The sequence below is a fragment of the Pecten maximus genome, chromosome 6 (genome assembly GCF_902652985.1).
Source record: "Pecten maximus chromosome 6, xPecMax1.1, whole genome shotgun sequence".
In the NCBI taxonomy this organism is placed as follows: domain Eukaryota; kingdom Metazoa; phylum Mollusca; class Bivalvia; order Pectinida; family Pectinidae; genus Pecten; species Pecten maximus.
The window spans coordinates 18369276-18385868 of NC_047020.1; the positions used below are offsets into that span (position 1 = coordinate 18369276).

The following is a 16593-nucleotide window of genomic DNA, read 5'->3' on the forward strand; positions in this document are numbered from 1 at the left end:
AGCTGTTTGTGAACCAACAAATCATGCGGAAAAAGTAATTATCGCATATATTCCAGAAAATAACCATGTCATTTTCCTGATAAGCACACAAAAGGAGCATTATTTTCAACGAAATGGTCTTTATATAAAACTGATTCTATTTTTACCTGGATTGAAATGCAAATAACGGTCGTATAATATCAATCAAATATGGCATTAATACATATACATCCACTCTGAACATGTCTATTTTAAGGAAAATTGTTCAACCGCTGAGTTGAAGTGAAGTATTCATATTTCTGAAAATGGTCCTTAACTCCACAATAAGATGATATGTCTTGAAAACGACCTTTTTACTATGATCTGATGTCTTAATATTACAAAAAAGCGTTTTCGAAATGCCTCTTTTTAGGCTATATTTTTAAATATTATTTACAGCTATCATTCGCATTTAATGATCATAATAAAATAAGTGTTCATACGTGCATAAAGTCAAATCCGCTCAAAACATGTTCCTATTTCCTGTTTATTATATGTTAGTAAAGATCGAGGCAAGCGGCCGATGTGAAAGAGTAGTGAAAGATATATCCTTATAGCAATACGTTATTCTAGAATAAATCTCGTATGAGAGCAAAAACAATACATCGAAGTGAGGGTCACACTTTGTTCCAAAGGGTATTCCAATAAAACAAGCGGCAAAGCCAGGGTCACAGATTGTTTCCATGGGTATTGCTAATAGTTTGTTGAGAGATTAGGTCTCCTAAAAAATGTCGCAAGAAATTCAATCACTCTCACTACTGCATCCTCGGTATATACATGGACATGATTATGTGGCGACAATAAGACACTAAAACAAACTTTAGTCTGGTACTCCCATCATAACAATATCTGTTCTATCTTTTAACCCGAAATGTGCGTATTTCCTTTTTTTTGTTTTGACAAAGTATGCCTGATCATGGCATGTGTGCATTAATGAGTTACTGTGATGCATAATATAAGCCTAATATTACGACTGGCTAAGGGTGACCTAAATAATAAAATTCAGTAATATTTTGTGAGCCTATACATCACTAGTATGATAGACTTAACAGAGGTAATTTGGTCAATTGTTAGGATTTATCATGGCTAACAATGTGCTGTTGGAATGTGAATTGTTAGGCTGTTGTAAAGCAAAAATTGGATGTTTTAGGGGAACAAGATTAGCTCATGTCGTTATGCTTACATGCACATATAGCATGCAATAGGGACATTCGGTTGACATGATTAGGCTATTGAGTATATAATCGCAACAAAGAAACTTTACAGAAGAAACTGTCGGCTTCTACAGCTCGGACAAACACTGTAGCATATAACATGACTAAGTTGATGCACATTTGTGGATATCTATCCTTTTTAGTTGTCATTGTTTATATATAGATGACCCTTAAAACAAAACTGTATTCATTGAGTTGTCATATCACGAAATGGCCAGGAACTTTTGAGAATTTTCTGTTATCTCTGCCGTTGGTAGGCAGTTGCGACAGCTTGTTTAGTATACACGTTTTGTTACCTGCCTTGACAATATTTCACCATCAAGGTTACAACACAACTGTGGTTTGTTTGTAAGTGATGCCCAGTTGCCTCCCTTTCCGTCTTGTGATAAAGTAGTAAGGGTTTTACCTGCGGTCTCGTTTCTGTTTAAATTTAATTAAATTTAATTCTGTTAATTAAGGCAATTTCATTTTCGATCTTTCGTTTTCTCTTCAAAACTTTCCTTTATTTCTCACTTCAAATTGCCTCTCTTTTGGCTTTGTTGTGTCCATAGAATTTATATATATAAACAAAATCATATCCCATTTCCGCAATGTGGAAGCATCTTATATTTGCTACGTAGACATGGCTATTCGGCATACTGTCTCCCAGATTTTCTTAAACGCCATCTACTTGTTCATTGTCTTGTTGGATTCAGAGAGCCGTACCACTAAAACATTTATAAGCGTGCCATGGTTTTTTGTTGTTGTTTTTGTTGTGGTTTTGTTTGTTGTTTTTTTGTTTTTTTTTTGGGGGGGGGGGGGGGGTATTATTGCTATTCGTAGGTTTATATTTATTTATTTCTTACCAAATACATTAGAGGCATTCGTTGCAAAAATATTGCACATATTTTATATAACATTATCTGTTTCAGCTCTAGAAACAGTTTGTGTATTAGCTAATCGATCACGTACATGATTTAACAGATCAATATTGTCTGTTTGGTTAATCTATGATTGTTTTCCATTTTACATAATCAACCTTATTGTTTCTGTATTATGAGAGTTATGGGCACTGTTAGAGTTTATTGCTGACTCACAGATAATGTATTTAATCCTACAATGTTCATCTGAAAACAAGGGGTCAAAGACTGAAAGTTCAAATTCATTTATACAACGAATAACTCCGAGGAGACCAAAAGATAATATACTAAGTATAACTGTCTAGTTATTACATGTAGGTTTGCCAATGTACTAGTCTTTTCAAATTCTACCATTGGCAATATACATATTACTTTGCTGACAAAACTCAATAAACGTATTTCCAAAATTAGTCATTTTCGGGTTCCGTTGCGTACATCTTGCTGAAAGTATATGTAAATCTTGTAATTTCTCAGCGTCATGCATTACATCAAATAAATAATCATTGTGATCAATATTTAAAACAATAACAAGACTGTTGTCAAGATCTATATAACCTGGTTTCAACTGCGTCTTGGAATTGAAATCTCCGATTAACACAACTTGTGTATTGTCGTTTGAGAAATAATTTCTCGTTCGAGCTCAGAAAAAGCATCAGCATTTAATGCTAAGAAGTTTCGGAGGGAATATGCACATTACCGATCATATTCAGAACTACTGTTTTGAGGCGGTAATTAATGTTCAATACTATTTTTGAAAACTATGACAATACCTCCTTTTATCTTTTAAATTTAATCGGATGTTTTGCGAAATAAGAATATCTTTCAGGTATTTCAAGAACATCAAATTTATTGGTTTTCCTTTCAACAAAAATAATCAAATTAAAATATATTAATGATTTTTTCAAATTCGGAAAGTAGACGTTTTGATTTAGCCCACAGACATTTCGAACGTAATGTTTAAAGTAGGTTTATCAAGTTCTTTACGATAGGAGGAATCTCTTGTTTCGCATCACTAGACGTGGTCATGTTGGGATTGCTAAGTTTGGACCGATGAACCACGATGAACCCCCTGGGTATGAACATTAGAAGGAAAAGAAGGTAAAACACAGTGTCATATGATATGATATTCTATCTAGTAATTGCTGCGCTAGCCATTTAATCATAAGTACCAATACCTTTACGGTATCGTCTTCTTTTTTTTACTATTAGAGTGTCATTGAAATGCTTAGTGCTGTTGGTTTCTTCTTCACAAGTATGGTGTTGATATGGGTGATCCTTCCATGATAATTCTTGATTACCTCAAGTTTGTCATCAACCTACCGTTTCCATAAACATGGCTTTTATTCTCGGGGTGATGTGGATATCGCCTCTTGGTCCAGATTCTCCATGAATGTATTTGCTATTATATGTGACACTGGACTCCCCATATCAGTGCCGAAGCGTTTCTGGTAAATCTGTATTGGCCTTCCTTAAGCTGCTTGCTGTCTTGCTGCAATTTTGTCAGGATAGCTACTAGACGCCTTTAAAACTTTTGTGTTTCGTTGGTCTGCAGCTTTTCAAATGTCTTATTGTCCTGTAACATTATCATGACACTTGGCCTCATTATCATTGGTGTTCATGACGACTATGGTCTTACCCTTGTCAGCTGGTAGAATCATACGGGATTGGTATCTGCCTCGTTTTTCTTTTGTTATATTGCTCGATGGTAATTTTGTTGATTTCAAAACCATACCTAGGATCTCAGTTGATCAGCCTCTGTTAACTAAGTATTTTACATGACTGCTCTGTGGCTATCACACAACTGTCACCTCAGATTTACCGTACTAGTTAGTCATCGAAACGCCATCGTTATGACGCCTATATCCTCCCCGTAACAAATGTATATATATAGAATAAAACTATCGATTAAATAGTTGAAAAATATATTAGTAAAATTAGTAACGTTAACTCCCCTGGTGTTATTATATTGTATGTGACGTCATAATGTGGTAACCAAGACGTTAATAAATGAATCGCCTGAAGATGGCCGTTAGGCCTGAAAACGTTAGCGAAACACAACAGTTGTCGTGTTGAATTTATATTTTTCAACTATATATATATATATATATATTTCTGTCACGGCCATTATTCACTAATAGTATTTGCCAGATTTTGTAACGTGAATATGTTTTTCCTATCACGGTCGTTATACCCCAGCATTTTTTTCTGTCGCGGTCTTTAAAACGCAAACAGTTTTTTTTTCTCTCACTGTCGAAATACGCCAATAGTTTTCTTTCCTTGACAGTTGTGTAACGCCAATAGGTTTTTTTCTGCTCCAGTTGCTAAATGCCAAATCTTTTACTGTATAACTGTTCAATATAAAATCATTAGGGAATGTAGGTAAATGTAAATCTATGATATTCCTTCGGTTTTGTCTTTTTGTTTTATCGATGTTTTCTGGTTCGTTTTACTTTACAGGATATGTTTGTTTACGTACATCTGTGTAATTGTGTGTGTTTTTTGAGGAGGAAATAAAGATATACCACTAGCGAGGGAAGGGAAGTAACTCTTACTAGATGGTGTTTCCAGCTGCTGCCTGATATGTAAGAAGACATTCCATATAAAGACCTGATGAGTTGGGAATATGTGCATTTGATTTTAGAGCTGCCGTACGAAAGACGCCTACACGTGTAATCTGTCATAAGATTATGAGTGAAGGATTATAGATACGACAAAAATACAATGATTTTAAATATAATTTAGATGTTGAACAATTAAAACAAAACATACGGCTGTTGAGGCTAAGTGATATTCTTGAAATTAAATCAAAAGAAAGAATAGATTAACTCAAAACAGCCTGTAATTTAAACAGAATACAGAAAGGGGCGGGGCTTATTAACCCCGTAGTTACAGCTGATACATTGTAATTACAAAATAATTCTTCCTGTTCACGTTGTGAATAATGTTCATCAAACTACATGTACATGTTATTGTATTCCGTGTTCAGTTGTTCTAACTCGAACTATAACCGGATATCGTTTGGTACCTCGTGACGGTTTGATTTTAGTTAACATTTCTACATGATACATTTAATTGTGGGATTGAGGGATATGGCAAGTTGCTAGTTTCCCGAGACCGAAGGAAATAGGAATGGTCGAGGGAAAACAGAGACTTGCTATTTGTCCCTCAGCCCTACCCTTTAACTGCTTGTCACATCGGTACAGACCAGAGACATCTTTTTAAACATAGAATATCTGTAAAACACCGACAGACTTGTTATTTATATGGCAATAAAACCAACTGCAACCACAGCGAATTAAAATAAATACAGACGATGGTATATTATTTTCTTTTTCATTGCTTTAACTTTTCAAATCATTGAGGATACATGAATTCTAGTTTGGCGAGAAGTGATTTTGTAACATATACCCATCTTCATTCTGAATTCTAGCGTACGGTTTTCTTTATACTTATTCGTGTTTATCAAACTGACATCCGTTAATCTCGTCTATTATTTTCCATATCGCCTCCAAATACTGTAAAAGTATGTGGATCAACTTCTTCTTATTATGATTAACGGCCTTTTCGAAAACATGGATGTGACGCAGCGGTATGAGCTGTGGGTATTCTGACTAGGCGATTTGGTGCCGTAGATAGTGAGTTCGAGGCTCAGCCAGGGCACGAGTCATAAAATTGTCTTCTTTCGTCATTTCTGTTACTATGTTATTTAAGCATTGAACTGTTTTTGTATTGTATTTATGATCTTTTTGAATGCCAGAGCTTTGCAAACAGATAACATAATGTGCGTTAGCACATTATGATTTGTTTGCTTCCAAAGCTTTTATATGTTTTTTAAATGCTATAATTCATATAAGAAATTCATAATTCCCGATTTACCGACAATCAGCAGATTTTTTGTCAGTCGTTGGAACAGCCGGAACATGGTCGTGTGTTTTTTTGCAAACAAAATAGTACATGGATTTTTAAAAAAAAAATCGATTTTGTTAATCATTTTATTATCAACGTAATGCGCAAATGGTATCTTTTGTATTACAAATAACGTAGACAAAATAATCAATCGTAAAACTTAATTATCAAAACGAAACCGTTTTTCTGCGCAATGATATACAGTTAACATTTATAAGTGATGCGGCTTTGAACGGGCATTGCCCAGGAGTGACTTCATTCCTCGGAAACACGTATATTTCCATCGACTGGATTTACGTTATTTCAAGAAGAATATCAGCGTTTAGATTCTAAATGAAAGTCGTCTTAACAGTAGGGGAAAACGATTCTAAGGATATTTCGTTCAAAACAGACTCGAGTCTAACCGGTCAACTCAGTGTCGCTAACTTAGCAGACGATTTTCAACTTCACAGGGGCTCGATTTTGTAAAGTATGCCTTTGACATCAGTGAATAACTACAAAACTAAAATCCAGTAGGTCTACACATACACAACCGGAAACCATGTCGATACTTCCGATATTTAAACAAGATTTTTTTTATAAATAGTTATATTGTTGTCGTGTCTTTCATTTCTGGAAATCCGAAACGAGCCCCTGTGAATGTGACGACAATGGCAATTTGATCATATTTCGTATAGATCAAGAATGACACTTATAATAATTTCGTGTTGACGACCCTTTTCTTACTATAAAATAATACTCTCATAACTTGTGACGTTGCTTTATTTTTCGTTGTGGCTTCTGTAAATAAAGGCTAGCATTCCAAAGCTCTCTAGGTCGAAGGTAACTGGCGGCCATTGTTTAACCTACAACACTTGGAGCTGTATTCCTACATTGACCGAATCACTGTAAATTGTAGTATACTGTCTCATGAATACAATTTAATTTACTAACGACATATAGACAAATGCAACACAGAATGTAAATATATAATTTACATGTACAGTGGCCATTACTTTATTTGATGTTGTTTAAATTATTGAAAAAAAAACAGAGTTTCATGGAGGTCAATATAAAAGGACACAAAACATATACACCAAATGATCAATATCTGTATTTCCTATGTGTATCTTTATAACGGTACATATGACTTTGACTCAAACATTGTAATTACATTATACATATTATCTAAAGTCTATGTAATTCTTTTCTATGTTTTGCTCCTTATTGATCATGAAAGCTTATTATAACATACATTATGTATATAACATATCACTAACAAGCGACAGTCTAAATAACAACAATCATATTGTTAATAGTTTTGTAAAATACAACAACAACGTATTGTAACAGGTTTAGCTTCAGTTTCTGAATAATTAATGTCGGTATGCTTACACAAACAACTTTTTTCTAGCTTTATCATGCTGAAATCACATTACAATTTTGCTGTGTACACAACAAAAGTATACAAGTGGTATTAATAATAGTTATCTATTACGGCATATGAAAATATTGATCACCCACATCAACATCGCACATATCACAATGCATGTATCACGTGTAACTTGTGTTGTGATTTTAGTATGATCCGGAACTATATCATACAGTAGTTATTATTATTTTATTATTATTATTATTTTCACTTTTGACGTTTTTATTAAGATTTTCCACATAAAGTAATCACATGATGCAGAAAGAAACAAAGACAACTTTCATACACACTTACATACACAAACGACAAAGTTTATATAGATCAACTTGATGGTGATATTGTGTATCGCTTAAATATGTAAACATAAATGACACAACAAGACAATTCCATTAAAGCATTAAAAAGTAATCGCCTGAAGATAGCCGATACACGGCTTGAAAACGTTAGCGATGTTCAACCGGAATTGTCTTGTTGTGTCATTTATGTTTACATATATATATATAACTTTAATACAAAGTATGAAGGTGAATAATATATGAGAAAAAAAAACTTTCATAGAAGGCAGCATAATCCATGTAAGATTATATTACAGAAGTGATGACAAAATGCACAAAACAATTCTTTTCTTTCTGTTGAACAAAAAGATAATGAAAAAGCCTCAATTCGAAGTGAATAAAATGTACTTACTATTTTTGATTGATGTATATTTTCCCAAATTGTAATAATCCACAAGTATTCTCTATACTTTAAAACATGAGTTGTTCCCCTTTGATACATTGTTTATAGATATATTGTTTAACAATGAGTATAATCAGGTGATGTATGTCATATTGTTTACCTATTTTTCCAAACAATATTTCCTTTTTTGAGAGATTTAAACATATAGAGGTTTTTTAATCCAATTATCCACAGCCTCTCAACGTGTTCACATTCATAAAACACATGTAAAAGTATTTCAACTTCTTTACAAAATGTACAAAAAGGATCATCATATATATAGTTAGCTTAGTTAGGTCATTTGTTGCCAATATTCTATGTATAAGCCTGGACTGGAGCCATCTCAATGACTTGAATCTAGAAATACAAATGTCGTAAATATCGCTACAGCATTTCTTGTTTTCTTATAAAAGCTTCCAAATAAATTGGAATAAAAAGATGTGCAAAGTCGACTATGGTGTGGTTTTGACTAAACATTTCTAATAGCTTGTCTCAGCCCGTAAAAGAGTGTATGGGGTGGGGAAAATCATATATTCTGCAAAAATCTCCATAAGAATACATGCAGTTATTACTTTTACAAATCAAGTCCGACAGATATCTTACTCCTTTATCAAACCAAATTTGATAAAAAAACAAAAAAAAAACAAAAAACCAATTGAGGTATTATTCACTTTAATACTGGTATTATACCAAATTGGAATTTTTATTTGGTCATGCGGCTTAATTTCATTGTTTCTAATGTAATCCACATAGAATGAAATACTTCTGTCCAGAATGGATTAGTTAGTTTATGATTAGGAAATATATCTTACAGTAATTATACTTACAATCCGGAACTGGATAATACAATGGTTAGTTTATAATCCAGAACTACATTATACAATGGTTAGTTTACTTTGATGGCCCTGAACCTGAATTCTTGAGGATGATTAACTATTCCGGCTATTGGTTCAAGTGGCTTTTTTCATCTTCTGGTAGAAGCTTGAATCTTTGCAGCAGCGACGTCAGAAACAAGAAGACTTCCATCCTCGCTAGACTTTCGCCGAAACATACTCTTCTTCCTTTATACATGAAAATAAGAAATGCAATTGATTAAAAATATCAATCCAGCCAAAGTAATTTTTGTCACTGTCTAATTTCTAAAATATAACTGAAATTGTCACGTAATATTCCTGGTAAAAAAAAATGATTATATGTATGTTTTCATTATTCATTTTGAATTTAAATCGATTATGACAATGCTTTTGAAATGAATTATTCGAAAGACCCTATATGTGTTTGATGTATGTAAATGTTTCATTTCTATAATGATGTATACTTAATTACCTAAAGAAAATGCTAGAACTGTGTGTTCTTTTCCGTTGAGCTTTCCGTCTTCGCCGATAAATCTGTCTGGGTTGAAGGTACGAGGATCTTCAAACAGGGATTCGTCAAATAAGGCAGACTCAAGGTTATGAACTACAAGGTCCTCCCTACGTATAGTGTAACCCTTGAAAGTGACGTCCTTTTTTACCCCATGTAGTAGAGAGAATGGTACTAAATTACCCATTCGGAATGTTTCATGCATAAACGCATCCATGTACGTCATTTCCGGTTTGTCCGTCATCGATGGCGCCCTTGACAATCCCATGACGTCGTTAATTTCATTACGTAATTTAGTCTGTACGTGTGGGTTCGAAATAATATACAAGATGGCCCACTTGATTGTTGTAGATGTTGTTTCAGTTCCAGCAACAAACAAATTGTATAACACTATTGCCAAATTTTCATCTGAAAAGTTCAATTGGTATCTTATTAAATTCATTGGTGAAAGTTTATAGTAATTGACAACTTGTTTTTAATTAATATAACTATGAGTAACAAGTTCAATCTAACGTGTTCAACCCAAAAAACGTTCGTGCTTAACAAAAACAAAACAAAATATGAAAATAAGTAAATAACGCATCAATGAATAGATCAATAAATGAATAATAAGAAAAATGCATTTCCGGTAGTTGCCTACGAGAAACACGTACCCTCCAAGTAATCGGTCTTCCCACGAGTCATTTCCTCCAATATGAAGGCGTCGATAAGGTCTCTGACGTTTTCTTTTTGAAACGAAGCCCGGTGTTTGTCTATTTGTTCTTGCAGAAATCGCTTTATATTGTCATAATTCGTACCCATCGCCTCTACCCCAGTTACATCACCAGGAATATATCTGTAAGGAACATAGAACAATTAAAATATATCAACTCACAATTAAAAATTATAGTTTTCTCTAAGATAAAATTAATATTTCCATTAAGTTGTGAAAAACATACGATGTAATACAATATGATTTTCCTATTTACTTTCTGTTATTTCCATGACTCGAAAATGTTTTTTCTAGATTACGTAAAACCTAACAGGAAAGGATTAATATATAGATTGAGATTCCGGTTTCAAATATTGCATAGTCCTTTTATTTTACTATGGCAACAGTGATGTCACCCTACATTACACGCTTGTTTTCATTTCTCAATGTGTCCGGAGTGAAACACATGCCGTCCATATGGAAACTATTTTGAGTTTGCTTTCACTCGCTTTCTCATTAATATGAGTTGTGTGATGAACTGAACACTCGTGACCGTGTCATATAGAATTTATTGATCTCGTTATGAGATCACTGTCTTCTATCCATGTTTTTTGTGTATGGGACCTTAAACACATGCAATGTTCTCTCGATAACTTTTATGCGTCATGATATCGACCTCAGGTGTCAATGACACACAAACACGCCTATATGTACTCCACCGATACATTTTGTATATCTGTGCTTAAAGGTTTATCAGGATTATCGGTAGTAATGTCAACCAATTTGAACATCTAAACTCATTAGTCACAAGATAACGGGATCTGTTTACATTAAATCTGACCAAATAAAATAGATAAAAGGAGTTTTAAAGGTCACAGCATCAGATGAAATATAAGTTGACAGCTATAACTGTAACAGCGGTCATGATAAATTATTTGTATTTGTTGTCCCTCCGCTGATGATCGAAAGAAGGACTCTACATTACTAGCCTTATCAAACGAGTGTTAAAAAGAAGATCTCACTAGCAGAGTGGTATATTCACCTAATGTTTACGAAAGTCACATACTAATACATATTGCTTACGTCATTATTTTTGTTTGGGATGAAGTAACTCAATGAACAATCGCATACTCTTAAAATCATGGACAAAAGCATGACCGCACAGAAGTGAACTATGGCCAAATTTAGGTGTATCTTTCTCCGAAGGAATCTTTGATTCAAATATCGACCTATGTTTTTGTCGATTTCATTAAGTTAGGAATTAAGTTGGCCAAATTAAATGAATTGGAAATTGACAAACGTAAGATTAAATCCTTATTTTTTTCACGTTTGTGTTGATCTGGATTCTATCTTATGTTTGTCTATAGCCCTAATTTTAAATTGGGCGAAATATCATATTCACAGGCAATGTATATCTTGCAATATTAATGGGCAAACGAAACAGTAGCTACATGTACATGGAGTCAAACTTTGTTTAGGAATCGAAATATGACTATGTTAACCTCTGTGTAACGTAAGTATACCAGAGATATAAAAACACAAACCACCAACATACCATGATGATCTGACAAGGAGTTATCTAACAAGCCAGCTACATACCAAGATGATCTTACAGGTAGTTACCTGACAAACCAGCAACATTTCATGATGATCTTACAGTGTAGCTACCTGACAAACCAGCAGCATACCATGATGATCCTACAGTCTAGTTACCTGACAAACCAGCAACATACCATGATGATCTTACAGTGTAGTTACCTGCCAAACCAGCTACATACCATGATGATCTTACAGTGTAGTTACCTGACAAACCAGCTACATACCATGGTGATCTTACAGCGTAGTTACATGACAAACCAGCAACATACCATGATGATCTTACAGTGTAGTTACATGACAAACCAGCAACATACCATGATGATCTTACAGCGTAGTTACATGACAAGCCAGCTACATACCATGATGATCTTACAGTGTAGTTACATGACAAACCAGAAACATACCATGATGATCTTACAGGTAGTTACCTGACAAACCAGCAACATACCGTGATGATCTTACAGTGTAGTTACCTGACAAACCAGCAACATACCATGATGATCTTACAGGTAGTTACCTAACAAACCAGCAACATACCATGATGATCTTACAGTGTAGTTACCTGACAAACCAGCAACATCCCATGATGATCTTACAGTGTAGTTACATGACAAACCAGCAACATACCATGATGATCTTACAGGTAGTTACCTGACAAACCAGCAACATCCCATGATGATCTTACAGTGTAGTTACCTGCCAAACCAGCTACATACCATGATGATCTTACAGTGTAGTTACCTGACAAACCAGCAACATACCTTGATGATCTTACAGTGTAGTTACATGACAAACCAGCAACATACCATGATGATCTTACAGGTAGTTACATGACAAACCAGCAACATACAATGATGATCTTACAGCGTAGTTACCTGACAAACCAGCAACATCCCATAATGATCTTACAGTGTAGTTACCTGACAAACCAGCAACATACCTTGATGATCTTACAGTGTAGTTACCTGACAAACCAGCAACATACCATGATGATCTTACAGGTAGTTACATGACAAACCAGCAACATACCATGATGATCTTACAGGTAGTTACCTGACAAACCAGCAACATCCCATGATGATCTTACAGTGTAGTTACCTGCCAAACCAGCTACATACCATGATGATCTTACATGTAGTTACCTGACAAACCAGCAACATACCTTGATGATCTTACAGTGTAGTTACATGACAAACCAGCAACATACCATGATGATCTTACAGGTAGTTACCTGACAAACCAGCAACATACCATGATGATCTTACAGCGTAGTTACATGACAAACCAGCAACATACCATGATGATCTTACAGTGTAGTTACCTGACAAACCAGCAACATACCATGATGATCTTACAGTGTAGTTACCTGACCACTGGGAAGAACGTTGAAATGGCCGCTTTGGAAAGTAGTTTTACATGGATGTCTATCATCATCATAACCCTCTTGAAATTCTGGTCATCGTGTGAGTACCTCTCACCAAATGAAATGCTACAAATGATGTTTGACACACTGATCTGTGCAATTGTCCCTAAGGCAAAGGCGTCTCCGTTGCTTTTCCCGATGACTTCTAGAAAGACTGATACCTCTTCGAGAATTTTTGTCTCCAGAGACCTTTTTTCCGAATCCAAACTCTCAGCGCTCGCATGCTAAAGGCCCTTGTGTTCTTCCAAAATTCCCCTGAACTAAGGACAATACCTGTCAAGTTTGAAGTTAGTGTGCATAAAAATCTGCTTGTAATGGAAAGCCCTCATAACAGCAATGGTCATATGAAAACCTTCCAGATTCAAGAGAACAAAAGAGAAATAATCATGTTGGAATCTGAAATGTCAATTTAAATGTTGAATACCAATAGTCTCCACATGGATATGTTTTAAGATGGCAATTATGCGTTGGTAGCGCATGGTGGTACATTGAGTAACCTGTGTTTTTCAGTAGCTAGCTTGCTATGTGATGAAGCGTCCATACTGATATGACAGGTGAGGTAGGTTACTTAGGCTAGTGATACAATATCTAATTGATCCGTATGCTCCTATTGCAACGTATAGGGAATGCAACATGTCTTATTTATTATATCCTATGGGATAAGAATATTTCTAGGATACATTATATTGATTATGTCCTATGGGATAAGAATATTTCTAGGATACACTATATTGATTATGTTATAGGAGATAAGACTATTTCTAGGATGCAATATATTGATTATATTTCTAGGATACACTCTGCTTGTGGCAAGAATGTTAAACAATAAACATAGTATTATGTGAATATATCTTACCCTCTCTGAGTACATGCTTTGTACATATAACTTTTTATTTTCATGACTACTTAAACGGGGTTTTTTTTTCAAACGTTTGAGGGTATAATTTTCGGAGATATTGTTTAACAAAGAAGTCATTTCTTTATTGATTTTCTCGTGCTACTTTAACTTTAAAATGACTAACATAGAACAAACTTCATATATAGCAATATCATTGACCCTAGCAGTGTCTGGTAACAGACTTGTTGACGAATTGTAAGTATAATTCTAAGACGACTTATCCGAGAACAAAACCTGCTTTTCAAAGTTGTTACTTTCTTTCAAGTTTATTAACCATTGGTCTACGCCATATGTTACAGACTATTTTTAACAGAATAAACAGTCCTCTTACCTTTGCCATTGCTGGACCGTATGGAGACGTAGTCGGCTGTCGGCCTTTCTGAGAAGACATCAGCTTGCTTTACAAATGCTTCCTTCCGAGCCTCGTAGCCATTGATAACCACCATACGTCGACTGCCTAACTGTAAGCTGAACACGTCACCATATTTCCGTCGTAATTGATCGAATAATTTCGGTCTGTTTCCAGATATAAACAGTGGGAAGTTTCCAACAAGTGGATATCCGGTAGGTCCTGGTGGACCATTGTCAGAAACATGCATCAGTTTTAAGAAAAACAAGACAGACAATATACCCAGAACGACAGTCAAAGGATCCATGCTGAATAGACAACATATCCAACATATTCGGGTATCTGATGATAAGAAAGAATCTTTTCATCACAACATTTTATATAGATCAATCAAGTAAATTGACGTCACAGGAAGTGATATCGGTCACAAAGTTGGAGGAATACCCCCGGCCGAGATCTACACAAACCGCAGCAACTGTAACGTAGTGTTTGAAACTGAAAACTAAAATTGGTTTTACCCATAAAAAATCCAGACAGACAGCGTAAGTACACAAAACCGTTTCACACTGCGAAGTGGTGGGGATTTTTTGGGGAAAGGGCTCCAAATTCTAAACTGATATCACTTCCTGTGTTACACGCACAATATTCAACTAGTGAGGTATTTCCTTAATCCTAACTATATCAAGCAATAAATTGCCATTATCCCTTCCTGTTTCCCATAATATATTGTATTATTTTCACCATATAGCATCGAGTTAAGTGATCAAACTTGCTTGAACTGTACATAAAGCAAAACTTCAATAACTCGGATAACTTTTTTCTTTCTTTTTTTTATTCTAGATAAACCACCTCCAATATCACCCATCCATTATCTTATATATGCTCTAGGTATCTTGAATAATGTTGTCCATCAACTAACTTATGGTTTACTTTTAACATCAACAAAAGACAAGGCCTGTCGCAACTCGATTACGATATAGGTTTATGATATTTCAATTAAAACTCTATTGAATTTTAATCCAAAATGGCTGCCAAAATGGATTTTTTTTTTTGTAACAAAGACCCCCATTCGACATGTCATCTCTTTGTTGAAAATAACTTCATACAGTAGTTATGTAGTTATATCAAATCACTAGTGAGGTCAGCGCGCTATATAAAAAGTGAAATAAAACTCAAAAACGATACGTAAACGTTTTCTTACCTGACCTCGTTTTCAGGCACTTAAACTTGAAGTCAATGGAGCTTACAATTTAGGAGCCCGGGGTGGATGTTGTTGACGGTGAATCGCACACTTTACCGTGTTTCTGTACTTTATCACTACAATAAACTTTTCAGAATCATGCTTCAAAAATGTTGATTAATTTACATAACGCCCCTTACAAGTGGTTTAGTATAACATCCACGCTCAGGTGACACTGGCAAACAGAAACCTCGTCCGAAAAGGTGACGCCAGCTGAAATCACAACCGTAAATTGGCAGTCAGCCAAATATTTTTCACAGAGCATACATAGTCTTGACTTTGATATCTTTAAAACAGTCATAAGAATAACACAACAATTAAGAGCAATGAGACCATAGTGTTTTGCGACTTCTTCCGTCATTGAAATAAGGTATTTGATTTGCAGTCCTTTTTTTTTGGAAACGTTGTGCTCATAAACAATTTCAGCTAAGTGAAAACTCAAACGCAGTTTTGTGTGTCAAAACATGAACTTTTTTTGCGTTATCCTTTACACACGATGACGATAACTGTAGTAAGGGTTATCAAAATAGCAAATCCATTGATATCAGTATTTGTTTAAAAGTCTATACATCACTGCTATGGTACAATTTGATAAACGTAAGTTAACTTCAACAATTCTTAGAATGAATTATGTATTACCATGGGCCTTGCTCTTGAAATGTAATTTGTTCAGCTGTTTGTGAACCAACAAATCATGCGGAAAAAGTAATTATCGCATATATTCCAGAAAATAACCATGTCATTTTGCTGATAAGCAAACAAAAGGGGCATTATTTTCAACGAAATGGTCTTTATATAAAACTGATTCTATTTTGATCTGAATTGAAATGCAAATGACGGTCGTATAATATCAATTAAATATGGCA

At 34.6% G+C, this 16593-nt stretch overlaps 1 protein-coding gene across 1 annotated transcript; it reads right to left on the reverse strand.

Annotated features, from left to right (window-relative positions):
- Window positions 1–9107: 9107 nt before the first annotated feature.
- LOC117330082 (cytochrome P450 2C25-like) lies at window positions 9108–14794 on the reverse strand. Its single transcript, XM_033888301.1, has 5 exons — window positions 14470–14794; window positions 13184–13385; window positions 10181–10362; window positions 9492–9935; window positions 9108–9226 (listed from the first exon to the last, which is right to left on the reverse strand). The coding sequence occupies exons 1-5, from the start codon at window positions 14792–14794 to the stop codon at window positions 9108–9110; spliced, it is 1272 nt and encodes a 423-aa protein (XP_033744192.1).
- Between the last annotated feature and the right edge of the window lie 1799 nt (window positions 14795–16593).